The sequence below is a fragment of the Centrocercus urophasianus genome, unplaced genomic scaffold (genome assembly GCF_019232065.1).
Source record: "Centrocercus urophasianus isolate 14NV4802_14NV808 unplaced genomic scaffold, USGS_Curo_1.0 seq_29, whole genome shotgun sequence".
Classification (NCBI taxonomy): domain Eukaryota; kingdom Metazoa; phylum Chordata; class Aves; order Galliformes; family Phasianidae; genus Centrocercus; species Centrocercus urophasianus.
This window is the reverse complement of record NW_024884855.1, coordinates 9,732,304-9,746,141: the sequence shown is the minus strand read 5'-3', so window position 1 is coordinate 9,746,141 and position 13,838 is coordinate 9,732,304. Positions and strand designations below refer to the sequence as shown.

General features: G+C 39.5%; 1 protein-coding gene across 2 annotated transcripts in view; it reads left to right on the top strand.

The window, feature by feature from the left end:
- SDK1 (sidekick cell adhesion molecule 1) overlaps nt 1-13,838 on the top strand; it is a 363,255-nt gene that overhangs the window by 211,988 nt on the left and 137,429 nt on the right. For both annotated transcript variants that reach the window (XM_042828025.1, XM_042828024.1), the window contains exons 6-8: nt 1,079-1,190; nt 2,095-2,285; nt 9,739-9,822. In XM_042828025.1, the coding sequence (XP_042683959.1) occupies nt 1,079-1,190; nt 2,095-2,285; nt 9,739-9,822 (387 nt within the window). The remainder of the gene's footprint in view (nt 1-1,078; nt 1,191-2,094; nt 2,286-9,738; nt 9,823-13,838) is intronic.

Genomic DNA, 13,838 nt, shown 5'->3' with positions numbered 1-13,838 from the left:
GAGGCCCATTACCAAAAACTTAGTCTGTCTAAGAAGGGAAACAGAATGTTGAACAGGGTTTGGTATGCTGGTTTTTGGATAAGCAAAGAGTTTTCTGTCATTTGCTATTATTTAGGGCAGTATCCTAAAAGAGGACATTGGGGTTTGCCAATTTCCCGTTCTGCTTACCAGCTAAAATGCATGGGTTAGTCTGTCTTCATCAGAAGACGTCTGATGAATTGGATTGGATTTGCATCAATTTAGTTTTACTTTCATTACTTTTCTCTGATTTACTTATTGGATTCCGTATCTTTAGAAATTTTTATTACTCTCTCATTCAAGCTAAAAAATAGCTAATTTTTCTCTTCCAAATGAGTTGCTTGAAGCAAAGTACCTGTGAATACATGGGTGTTTTAATTCACTTACTAAATGTACACAGACAAAATTTACAAGCAGCCTTTTTTCCATTTTTTAAGTGTCTGCTGACTGTTGCATAAGCTAAATTATTTACAGTACGGTGCCTCACAAAAGAGGAGCAGATTTAGGTTATTTACTTGCCTGATAAGAAAAGGGGATTGAAGTTGCTGCGATATGCTGCTTTGTTAATTTTATATTTGTTCCCCAGTGTGTAAAATCTTTTTAAAGAACTAACATGAGTACTGGCAGACTCTTTTGAAATAGCATGGAAGTGCGAAGATTAAACAAAACATGAAACAGTCTTAAAAATATAAGTCAGCAAGTGCTTGATAAAAATAAAAAATGCTCAACAATAGCAAACCTTTAGGATGCTTAATTTATTTGCTCTCTGTTTGAGAGTGGCCTCTGCACTCCATCTGGGAGTAGTTCTGCGAGTTGTGTGTGTTTTGAATGATACCAAGCTGGGGGTATTGAAACAGTGTGTTTGCACAGTATAATGAAAGCCATCGAAAATGGTCATGCTGAAGATCTCCCTTTAATGAGGAGATTAAAATCCACGCTGAGGTTGAAGAATGGAATTTGCAGCTGTGTCACTCGACAAGATCTTTTACCTGAGGTGATTTGGTCCTTGCTGTTTGTGGGTGTATGAGGCATTCACTAGTGGCTCTCTCTGCCCACACAGGTGCCACGGACCCATCTGACACCACGGCTCCCATCATCGTCATCCCTCCGCAGAACACGAGCATTGTAGCAGGGAGCAGCGAAGTCACATTGGAATGTGTAGCCAGTGCAAGGTATTGTAAAAGCAGAGGGGTCGTCAGCAGCTGATTGTAATGCCCTTTCCTTTGCTGGGAAGAACATAGCATGTTCTTTACATTCTTTATTAGTGAAGCAGACTGCAGCGTGTCCCTTGCTCTTCAAAGTAACCTTAGGAATAATCTTATTTGCCCAACATTACTGAATTAAACTTTGATTTTTTTTTTCTTGGCAAAATAAGAATGTAGGCAGAGATACTTTCCCACCTGTGGCTTACCCAGTAAAGACAAGAATAGTGTTGTGCCATCAGCAAACACTCTTACAGAAATCATTATGTTTCAGTTAAGTAATATTTCAGTTATATTGCATATTGGCATGGAAGGTGATACCGTTTAAATCAACAGACTGTGCTTCCTAGTAAATAAATTAGGAAAGATCTCTTATGGAGTAATTTATTACAGATGTTCTTAGTTTACAGTGATTATTGCTCAACTGTTCATAATGCACCGTAACATGGAGTTCACAGCATTTGTTTTGTGCACGTGGCTGTTTCCACTGCATTCTGAAGGGAGCGAATAGTTGAGTCTCCAGCTGATAGGAGGACCAACTGATTTACATTCTCCTCTGAGGGCAGAGATGTTCTTGATATGGTTAATATTTTCCTGGTAATTGAGTTATAATGAAAGCACTTCCCATGCAGCTGATTCACATAACAATATTTACTTCTTTTGCTTAGAGAAATGAAATTATTAGTACTTAACTTCTATTGCTGTATCAATTAGCTGTACTTGCATAACGCCACTTGAGTAGTCTGTAGTTGAAGTGTACAAGTTATGTATGCATTTACTTCTCAATAGCCAATGTCGGAGCTTTAAAATCCGTGTATAACTGCAGACAAGATTATTCTGTAATGTTTTATTGTATTTTTTTTAATCCCGGTAGACCTGTTGAGAGACTAAGCATAATGTGGAAGAGAAATGGAATAAAAATCACCAGTGGAATTAGCAGTTTTGGGAGACGCCTCACAATCACCAACCCAACCTCTGCTGATGTTGGGATGTACTTCTGCGAAGCAGAACTGAGGGACAGCACAGAGGAACCAGCGAGAGCCAAAGCCTTCATTTCTCTAATGGGTAATTCTCAAGGCAGTGTGTTTTTTAGTAAAACAGGCTCTGGGCTGAGGTATAGTAGGAAATAAAATTGGTATTTTAATATTTCACTGACCTTACATTTGAACCTTTCTTCAGAGAACGGAACAAAAAAGGTAGAAGGGGGTTGTCTTCTAAATTAATTCAGCTGTTCCTCGCCATGAATATAAATTCATCAAATAGGTATTTTTTGAATCCCTTGTGAAACTATACGTTTAATCAGAAGTTGGGGGAGCACAGCAGTAAAATCCTTATTGGGCAGCTTCCACATCTCAGCTTTTAGCTGCATTAAATCCTGATTAACTCCCAGCTTGCTTACATCTAGTTTTAATATGTAAAGTGCCTGTATTTCTGAAAGAAGCCTTTCAGGAGCACTGCTATGCATCGATTGTCATGAGAGGCAGCCAAGGGGCCAAGGACCTTCCTGGGCACACAGGCAGGCAGACATCTTTACTGAGGTGACAAAAAGGAGAGGGAAATAGCACTAAAATCAATGTTGCGTGCTGGACTTCCAACTCCAAGAGAAGCTTTGGGCTTATTTTTATGAGGACATTTAGCCTGCTTTTGATGGAGGGATGGACCTGTTCCCACCAGCACCTCTCTGCTAGAATTTTGCTGAAGCAGAATTCATTTGAAAATGTAGTTATCGTGCACGTCATGTTCTGACACAGCAGTACAAATGAGCACACTGGGCACAGTGTAGAGTTTTGTTTAAGATTTTTAGGATAAAGGAGACGTTTTGGAACAGTAAGCCAGAGCTGATTGTGTCAAGTCTGGCTTTTATCTAATAGTCACAGAAGCAACTGTGCTTGCGTCCTGGACAGGTTATTGCTCTGGCAGTGACACAGGTGTCGGTGTTGATCAGAATTCATGCCCATGCATTTCTGTAGAGCATTGCAGAGAGAATTCAGCACGCGATTCTGTACTCTCCTTCCAACTTCAGAAAATACAATTTTAAAGACTCTGCTGTGTGGTCTGTTTTCTACTAAAGCAATCTGAAGTAGTTTATGCTTAATGAGAAAACAGCTCTTCCCTCTGCAAAGCTGTGCTCTGGGTTCATTTGTAGCACTGAGTCTCTGTTGTATTTATCACCTACTGGGTGAAGTTTGGTTCCAGTCCTTTTTCTTTATACTCTGTTTTTAGAATTATTGCTTTGCAGCTTCCCTGCCCCTTAAGGAGCAGAGACAGATTTTACTGACTTATGGTTTTGGTTTAAACTCTTCTATATTCATAAGATTTTATTGTAACTAGTTTAATTTTGCTGCTGTGGTGTCAGATCCAGCCTAATGTAGTACTTAAAGCAGCCTCTCGGTTAAGGTAGAAGATTCTTAAATACAGTTACAATAAAAGCAAGCAGCAATCATTGGGGAATCATATTAAAATAGAAACACTGCCTTTATTTAGTAGCTTATCTGCTCTCTTATTTTATAGATGTTTTATTTATTTCTTATCCAATTTTAGGGGGCTGTCAGGGAATGAAGTTATGAAAAGGCCTGTAGATAAGAACAAGCAGATGAAAGAAAGCAGAAACAAATTGGTTACCCATTACTTTTATTTCCTTCTGATGGAACAAGACACTTCAGTTGCAGGTGTTTACTCAGTGTGTCAGCAAAGCCTAGAAGATTTCTTTATTTATGAGTTTCTTCCTAGTGCTGGGGAATGGATCTCTAATTCTAAACAGAAAGCCAAATTAAAGGATTAATAGTTAATGCATAACTTATATTCAGCCTTAGAGTTCCTGAATGGATCCAGCCATTGTTTAATTAATCAAGAGATGGATTCTAGGGGCCATACAGGCAGGATTCAAACCTAAGTATTTTTGTAGTTATCCATCACAGCCTGTTGGAGCAGTACTCATAGAGGCTCAGGAATGCTCATTCATTTGCGTACATAACATATTTACAGAGTGTGCACATGAACAGTGACCTGATAATGAGCTGCACTTCTTTGTAGAATAATACAGCACGGACTAAATAAGGGGTCTTGACTATTGGAAAAATTGAAATTGTGGTGATAGAAGAGGTTTGTTTTCGAAATGATTCAGAAAAGTCAAATAGAGACTCTCAGTAGGTGGTAATAAGAGCTTTGGTGGATCAGTAGAACAAAAAAGTTTTGTTATTAACAGGTAGAATAGAGTCGGCAATAAAAAGATATCACAGATATTGATAATGCTGTAGAGTAGGACTGCATGAGAAAGGAAGACAGCCTGTGGGTCACACTGCAGTTCCCTCTGGATGTGGCAGGAAGCCTTCTGACATCTTCATATTGTTCCAGCGAAGATAAACAGAGGTGGTTCCAAACTCTGGTTTTATTAGCTGCAGTTGTTATAAATTTTTAAAGGGTAGCATGTTCCTCAGTTGGCAGAGTAACAGTTTGGGGAAGATTTGTTGCAGATTAGATAAGAGCGCATTTGTTTTATCGCCAACAGTTTGAAGATTAAGGAATTTAAGGAATCAACTCGTGAGCAAACCAATTTGAAGACTGAACTAATCTTAAATTCTTTTGCTGCAGTTCTGCAAATTCCATCGTTGACAAATTGCAATCACCATTTTTAAATGGTTCTTCTATGGGAAAGTAATGTATATTATGAGCTCAGAAGAACACAAAAAACCATACTGCTCTTCAAGTCAGATGCAGTCAGAAAGTAAAATCCCACAAGGGGATTTGGGGGATGTCCAGCTTTGTCTGTGATGTTCCTGGGAAGTTCCCATTCCCTCAGTTCTGCCAGCAGATGTGTTCCCTGGGTTGTTACAGGAGTTTAGAATGCAGAGAGAGCACCTGGCAGCAGTGGAGAGTTGGTCATGCCATGTAGTTTCCCAGATGTAATAATGGCATCTTTCAAAAAGGAGTTTTTCCTGCCACAGGAATTTTTCCTGTAGCTGAGAGCATCCAAAGCACAAAGCAAGAAACTAGCAGGGCCTTTTCATCTGTTTCTGTTTTAACTTTGTATTCATGCAAAGAGAAATCCTGCTTCAAGGACTCTGTTACAGCCAGGTGTTCCAGCACAGGCAGCCTGCCCTGTTGTCTGGAGGTACAGACTTGGTTACCTACAAGGCACTCGCAACTTTCCAGTTCCACTTCTTTACAGGATATTCACCAAATAAATTAGTTTATGCTAATGTTAGAGAAAGGCTTCCATGTTTAGGGCTCAATTTTCCTCTTAAATATGCAGGCTTGAATTTGAGTGGCGCAGGATTTTCAGCTCTGGAGGAGCCCCTGGGGCTTTCTCTGTTCTTTCTGACTTTCATGTATGTATCTAGCATTAGGTCACACATCTCCAATGCAGCTTGAAGGGTATGTAATGGATGCTGACTGCTATCTTTTGAATGTTAAAATCAGTGACCATGTAACTCTGCGTGAGGGAAGTTAGAACAGTATCACATTTTGCAGACTCCCAGGGGCTTTGCAGAGCAGCCATCTTTCCACTGATGTCTGTAGTGGGGAGGAGGATGAGGAGGGGTGGGGGGGAACAGCAACAAAAAAAGCACCCTTAAACCTTCAACAACTATTAAAAGCATGTATTTATATTCAAATATTCATTTTCCCTTTTGGCTGTACTTGACCTTTTAGTTAAGATCACTCAAACACCAATACAATGTCTGAACATTGTAGTATCTGTTTCTTTCAGTCTGAGATGTGACCCCTCTCATTGCGTAGGACATTGCACTGCCACCAGTGTAATAGGTCCTTTCCTCTTCTAACTATTGTGGTTCTATAATTTTAATCAAATGTTTGACCTGATACCAACAGGCTACTGTCATTCCTAGAAATTGCTGTGTCTTGGGGCCTGTGTCTGGCATGTTATATAGTTTGGAAGATGTCGTAATTTCACCACACACATTAAATTTCGGCACTTGATCATTGCCTGCAACAGTAAATGTTCAAATCTGCACTATGTGATTCAAACCAAGCTTTATAAATATGTAATTGAGTCATATATACAGATGACCAAAATACCCTTTCAGAATGCCATCTGACCCTTCCAAATACTGCTGCAATTTTATGGCCTCTTTCTGAAAGTTGTTCATCAGATGCCAAATTCAGACACTGCTAGCTTGTGTTGGCCTGCAGCCCTTCAGACACACTCCTGGTGTGCAGATCATACATCTGACCCATTGAAAATATCAGGGGGCTTGATTTTCGTGCTCTGTGTCCTGTAACGGGAACACTTTTACCTTAATTTCTTCCACAGTCAGTGTTCAGTTGAAGCCACAGACCCTCACTTCCCAATAGAGAATGCCAGCACATTGGAGCCTGCAAAGGGCCTTTTGAGCATGCATGGTGCTCCCATATGGGGCATATATGTGGGTGAAGAGCACAGCTTGCATGGAGGCCACTGCTCCATTTTGCTCAAAGCCCTGAGAGTATGCCTGCACCAGTACTGCTGTGATTCTGTCTTACCAAGACAAATTTTCCACGTATGTTAGACTTAGGATGTTGCAGCACTGTTGTCCATAGGTATTCTAGGTCTTCCAGAATTTCCTTACAGATTAGTACTGTCTTGCTGTCCAGCTTATCTCTTATTCCGGGCAGCTTCAGTTTACTGAGATTCAGTACATTGTGAAGCTGCTTCTTGGAAGCAATTTTGTGTCTGCGCTCATCACCGTAAAATAACATCTGACTACCCTTTGTACAGTTCTTGCCTTAGTCTTCACCCCTCTTTTACCAATTTTAGCATTTGGTCAAGCTTCCAGCAGTTGGAATGGCTGGGAGAGTTGAGTTCAGTAGCACAGTTCCACTGTAAGGGAAAACCTGGATCTGGTCTTGAAGAAGACTGGAAGTTACATCTACTGGCAGACCTGCACTCTGAAAGTCCTCTGGGAATTGTCTGTGGCCTTTTGATTGCATTTTTCTGCTGCTCCAGCCTTTCTTCTGCCTTGTTTGCTTCGATTTCCTCCTGCTTCTTCCAAAAAAAGCTGATGTAAACCTTCCTTTTATAACATTACAGTCTTGTTTGCTAAGTGTCAGTTTGCAGTGGCTTGAGGTTCTTTGTCAGGCAATTCATTGCTTGACAAGCTCAAGAAAGTCTGTCTTAATACAGTAAGTTTCTCTGAAGGTAGCATAAGAGCTGGAATGGGATTTTGAAGAAGGAGATTGTAAGATAAGATTTTGGGAGAGACGTTGGGAAAATAGGTTGTGTAAATATGCCAAGGACCTGTGCAACAGTAGTTCCTGAGCAGTGGTCCTGGAGTTACGAGTGTCTTTGAGGTCACATTAAGTTGCTTTGCAGCTGAACTGCAGGCCCATGCTGGAGATAAATCTTCAAATTTATTACCAGTGCATGAATATATTGCTGATCTAGGAGAAAGTTTGTGAGCTGGCAGCTGAAGGTTGCCAAGTTTGAAAACTGACCTGTTAAGATCAGGGTGCCATATAGGAAGGGAAGACGTGAGAGGTGCATTCACTAACTCCCTAAAAGGAGCAAAACTGTGGCAGAGGAGGCATCTGTAGAAACCCAGAGCTAGAAGTGAACGTCCAGGTGTTAGGGGTATAGGTCTGGATGCTGTTTTACTTCTTTGGATGCTGGTTTGGCTATCTGTCCCCCCTGTCTCCCCTCACAATCAGATTAAGTTGACGTAGAAGGAAATATTCAAGTTTTATTTTAAAAGAGAGAGACAGATGGAATTGTGTATCTGTGTATTCACATGCACAGACAAGTAAAGAGAAAAGCTTGGAGATCAAAAAGATAAAATTCCTAAACATGGAATTTGAGGAGAACATCAGACAAGGCTTGAAGGATGGAGTGGGATGGAGGAGAATACTGAGAGTTGGAATGCACTAAGATGCATTGCAGAGGGCTCAGCAGTGTGGATGATCAAACATGTCAAACTGCATGCCATCAGTGAATTTCAATTAAACGTTCGGCTTTCCAATTTGTTGTTTGGATTAATGCATGAGATCATATGCAATAAATCACTACTTATTATGTATGTTTATTAATAGCTTTATATTTAGGCAGTGAGGATCAATAATGTTAACACATGTATATTATTAGAATACCATAAATCATGCAGCTCATTTTATTGGTTTTCCTGGATAAATGAATATTCAGGCTATTTTGCAACCTCACCTCCTCCCTGTAAGATTTTGAAAACGTATTGATTGACTTTATTTGGAATGAATACAGAGCTGTAATATCCACTGGTGCCCAAAAGAGGCCCTGATTCTGTACACTCAAGCAAGTATTTTATTGCAGTTAGCGGGAAGGAGTGCATTGCAGTGCTGGTGTTAATGATGTGTACCTACCTGCTGCTGTTCTGCTCTGCTGGATGAGGGTGGCAACACATGCTATGCAGGTAGCAGGAGAAATAGGGGAGATCTATGGGATAAATTAATACAGTTTTGTTTTAATTTACCAAAATAGTGATTTTCTATCAGTAACACAATCTGCACATATGACTGGGGAATAGATTTGAGAGAAGATCAGCTCAGATTCGTTGTCACTTGCTGCCTTCTTTCAAACATCCTTGAATTCCTTAAATTGAAAATACAATATCATCTTCTTACATGCTACTTTTATTGTCTTTTCTGTGTTACTGAACACTTAGCAGTGAGTTTGTCTATGCTACAATAGAACTCTAGCTATAATCAAATAAAATGATTCTAAAAACAGTACTCAGATGATAATTACATCAAGTAGACTATGACAGTTTTTAGTTACCATGATTATTACTGCAACCTTAATGCCTATGGGACTTTGACAAGATACTCTTCAATTTTATGCTGCAGAGAAGAAAGAGTAACATGACGGGATACTGTACCATTTCAGGAATCTTGTCTTTGTTTAATTAAATGTCTAATATCTTTCCTTAAGTCCTGATAATAAAGTGTGGACTTTTATGACTATTGCTATAACTTCAATTAAAGCATTAAATCTGTTTGCTTTCAAGAAATAAAACAGTTGAGCAGAATTTTTTTAATTATACAGAGCTTATCCTGTGATGTTGGCTCTCTGACATGCCATGACACATTATTTGATATGCTTCATGCCTTCATGAGGTGGAATTCAGTTTAGATACTGAAGCAAACTATCCAATAAAATGGTATGTTGTAAATATAAACCTTTATAAACCTCTTGGGAAGGCCTTTCTGAACGAAGAATTAAAACGTTCCATGATTCAGACCTATAAAATGAAAAGCAGTCCCTGCTCTGAGTATTAATTTGCAGTGCAAAATGCTAAATCTTACCTAACATTGACTCGATGCTTTGGAATTCGTACTCAGCAAAGCGAGAATTTGTTGGCTTTTTTATGATGCTTTTACTACCAAAAAAAAAAATCCTCCAAGTAGAAGCTCAGACCAAATAGACAGTTCGTAATACACCATATTAAATAAAACGCGTGCAGACCCATCATATGAATGTCATTATGTCACCTTCTATTTTTCATTTTACTCTGGGTTTCTCTGCTTACTTTTGTTTGTTTCCTCTGTTCTGAAGAACCACCATATTTTACTGCGGAGCCTGAGAGCGTGATTTTGGCTGAAGTGGAGAAAGATGTGGACATCCTGTGCCAAGCAATGGGTGAGTGTGGACAAGTATTTGAACTTGAGTCAAAAATGCGTATATCCTGTACTGAGGAAAGCATCTGATATCTACTTTTCATGTCTTGAGGCCTGTGCATCATTGCCAGCTATTGCAGACCCAGGTATAAGGCATGTGGAGGGTGTTTGTCTTTGGAAAACGTGCCATAAGTTGCTGCATTACAAACTCTGGAGCCAATAGATTTGTTCAGGTAAAAGTATGTTTGTGGAACCAGTCGTTGCAATGCGAACAGTCAATATTTCAGCAATTCCTCTTCTCTACAAGTTATGGAACTTCTATAGTTTCTGTCAGTAGCTCTGACATTTAAGTGTAGATAAGAGTGCTGCAGGAGGAGTGGTACAGGTGGTTTTTAATTGGCTGGTGTTTTAATTACATCAAGGCCTTCAGATGTTAAAAATTCCACTTTAGACAAACTGCTGTTTAAGATTTAGTTCCAGAGAAATAGAAGCACGTCCCATTTTAGCACTCCAGAAAGACATCATAGTGTTGTGATTGGAGCCGGCTTTACTCTATCATTGAATTGCTGTGTGACTTTGGCAAGCAGCTTAACTTTTTGGTGTCTCAGTTTCCCTGATGCTGTGTTTTACAGGCAGTACACATAAAAATGCAGCCTTGAGCTTCTTAAGTAAAAAGTATACTATATATTTTTTTAAAAACCTGCACCCAGTTCTAACTGACAGCTTCTTTGGATGGGCTCCTTCTTCAGATCAGGGCCAAAAAATAAATTCTTGCATATCTATTTTATTTGCATCAGGATTTAAATGTTTATTTTTTTTGCTTTGCATAGGAAAGAATCAACACTGCTTTTCTGAAGGAAGCTTTGCAAACATGTTATCACAATAAGGAAGCGTGCATGTAAGGATGCTCCAGCTGATTTGGAATTTCAGAAGTCTTTGATGAGGTTTCTTATCAAAGGCACTTACAGAAAAGAAGCTATCAAGTTATAAGAGACAAGGTCTTGTTGTGAATTAATAGCTTTTTAAAGAGAACAAATGCTCGGTTCTCAAAGCTAGGGCCTAGAGTTCCCCAGGATTCGGGGCTGTTCAACATACAGAGTGAACAGTGAAAATGGAACTGTTTGGTGATTGTATAAAATTATTCAAAACAGCCAACATTAAAACTTAATGCAGGAGAATCGTGAAGTGTTTGGATGATTTGAGCTTACTGGACCAAGTAAGCTGGCAGATAACATTTTTGAGAGAAGTGAAATTAGCTCTTACTATGCTGAAAAGCTGTATCTTCTGCAAACATCAGTTCTGTGTCAAGCAGTGGATTGAAGTGCTGGGTGTTGGGAAGGTGGAAATAATGTTCTGTCATTGGGCTGCTCTTGCTTTTACTGCCTGAGCATCCGAGACAAGGCAATTTCAAAGGAAGGAGGAGTGACTAGATAGACCTTCATTCTGACCACATACAACCAACTTTATTTTTATAGTGTGTTATGACAAATAGATTAGCATTTTTGTATTGGAGGAGATTTTCCGTGTAGCAGGATTAAAAACAAGTGTTTTATTATTAGGGAAATTGAATGAAAAAACATTCGGAGATTTCTGAAAAATGCTTCAATCTCACACAGCTATTTGGGAAATCTCTGACACTCTCTGCTCACTGTCACTGGAAAAGCTTTCTGCTGTCTCAAATGTTCTTCATGAATTAACAAGAAAGAAGAAAAAATAATCCTGGAACATTAGAGAGAGAAGGTGTTGGCTTCTAAATTCTTCCTTCTACCGTAGGTCTTCCTTTGAGCACTTTAGCTTCTGAAGAGCTTAATTGGGAGCTCATACCTATTCTCAGTAGATGAGGTCTTATTGGAGGCATGGGCACCTGGCCTGGAACAAGTAACTTCTTTCTGCTGAACTCTACCCATACATGTCTGATTTGTTGGTCAGTGTGGTGCAGGAGCATGGAAACCTGTCTTCACACATATTTCTGTGCTGAGCATCTCTAGCCCAAACTTAAAAAGGGCTTGCTTGTATATAGAGTATTAAGCAGAGGCCTTTTGATCCGTATTACATAGACCTAGCAACCACCAGCATTTATAAAGAGGGTAAGTGAAGGTTGCTGTCTCTCTGCTCAAAGTGGGAGCTAGAATAAGGCGTGTAGGGAACTGCAGAGCTGCCCTACACCTTCCTTGCAAATAGGAAGATGGATTAGATTTCTCGCGGCCCCATCAGGTTCTGTGCACAAAGCCCATTTGCTCAGGCTTTGTGCACCTTGAATGTGTGAGAGACAGATTAATTTCACAGTATAAGCAGAGATTAACTGTAAATAAAATTGCAACCTGCACAGACTAGCTTTATACTTCACTGTAATGGAGTTTCAATGTATCAGACTGTGCAGTAACTGTGCTCTGCTGTATGTCTTCCAGCACTTGCTGATGCTGCATGCATTTTCAATGGCTTTTCTTTAAATGCTTTTTCTTATTTGCTTATAGGAAGTTTTGGGCCGCAGGCATTGAGGGGGTGTCTGGGGAGCGTGGTTAATTGGACTTTAGTTCTACCTGTTTAGACAAGGAGATGGAAGGATGTTTTTGGGACACCCCAGTTGCCCACTGGGAGCTAGAGAGAAGACTGTAAAAAATAAATAACAAAAATGACACAATGAATATTTAGAGTCTTTCATCCAGACTCTTAAATAAGTGAAATTTGGCAGAGAGACAAACATCTGTTTCACAGATGGGGAAACTGAGCCTTGGCTTGCATAAATCATTTGCCAAGGTTACAGAGAAAGTGGCACAGCCCAAACCAGTCTGTCTCCTTCCCCTCCTCCTCCATAGCACCAGATTGATTTGTCAGCCCATCTTTGGGAAAAAAGAAAAAAAAAAGAAAAAAAAATAGAGCACTGTGTACATGCTGAGAATTAAGCTTATTTTACTTAATATTATGTTATTTTAGGCCACTCTGTAATCTCTCAAACAATAAGGTAGGATAGGACGGATAATGCTTGGAAAGGCATCATCCAATGTGTATTTAAAGTCTTTTCTTCTTTTCGTATTTTTTTGTTCAGCAAAATTTGTAGAGAGGAGAAGCAGCAAAATTCCTTGGAGGGTGGCAGGGGGAAAAGTGGGGCGGTGGGAGAGTGGAGAAGAAAGGAGGCTGGTTTTAGCCATTTTTATAGCTAAAGAGGTAGCGAGGTGATAAAAGAAAATGTGTACAACTTGGAAGACAAATCTCTCTGGGAAGATCACTAAAGCCCAAATGAATGCTGCTGACAGGCGTCAGAACGCTTAGATAAGATCCTATTATTCAGACTCATAACTTTGAGTAGAGGAAGATATCCGTAACTGAAACGTAGAAAAATAGAGATGGTAATATTCAGTTTGTCAGCTGGGTTGGTGATAGGAAAGTGTATATCTCAGTGATTATGGGATTAGAAGGTTTACTAATACTGTTAGAAGAATGGGATTTATGGAATGACACCAGTGTTAAAGGTTTGAGTGTACTGAATGCGGGGCTGCATTATTTCCTCAGTGCCCATCGAGTGACGTGTGGGAAACTAGAGTTGCTATTATTTAAACTTGAAATCATTTCCAGGCTTCTCTGCATCAAGAGAACTATTCCATTTTGCATCATCTGTTTCTTCATTACTCAGTGATAATTTGTATTTGCCCGGGAGGATCTTCAAGAGATGAATAACACTCTCACCGAGAATTCTGAACAGGGAAGTTTGCGCTAATTCTGTACATTGGCTGCTGCAGGAAATGTAAATTATGTCAATGGAAGCTCCTACACTGCATCCATTCTATGTCAGACAATGCACTCTGCATCGTGGATTTCTTCCTGAGATGATTACCTCCCAGATTATGAGTGCATTTTATTATATCAGCGGAACTAAAGCATCAGAGGTGATTGTAGTAAATGATACATGTTTACAAAAACAGCAGCAGCAATTGAACACTCTTTTTTTTTTTTTTTTATATCATTCCTTACATTGTTTGTGTATGATTTCCAAACAGTTGATGTAGTTTTTGTCTATAGAAAGAGAATATATTGGAAGAA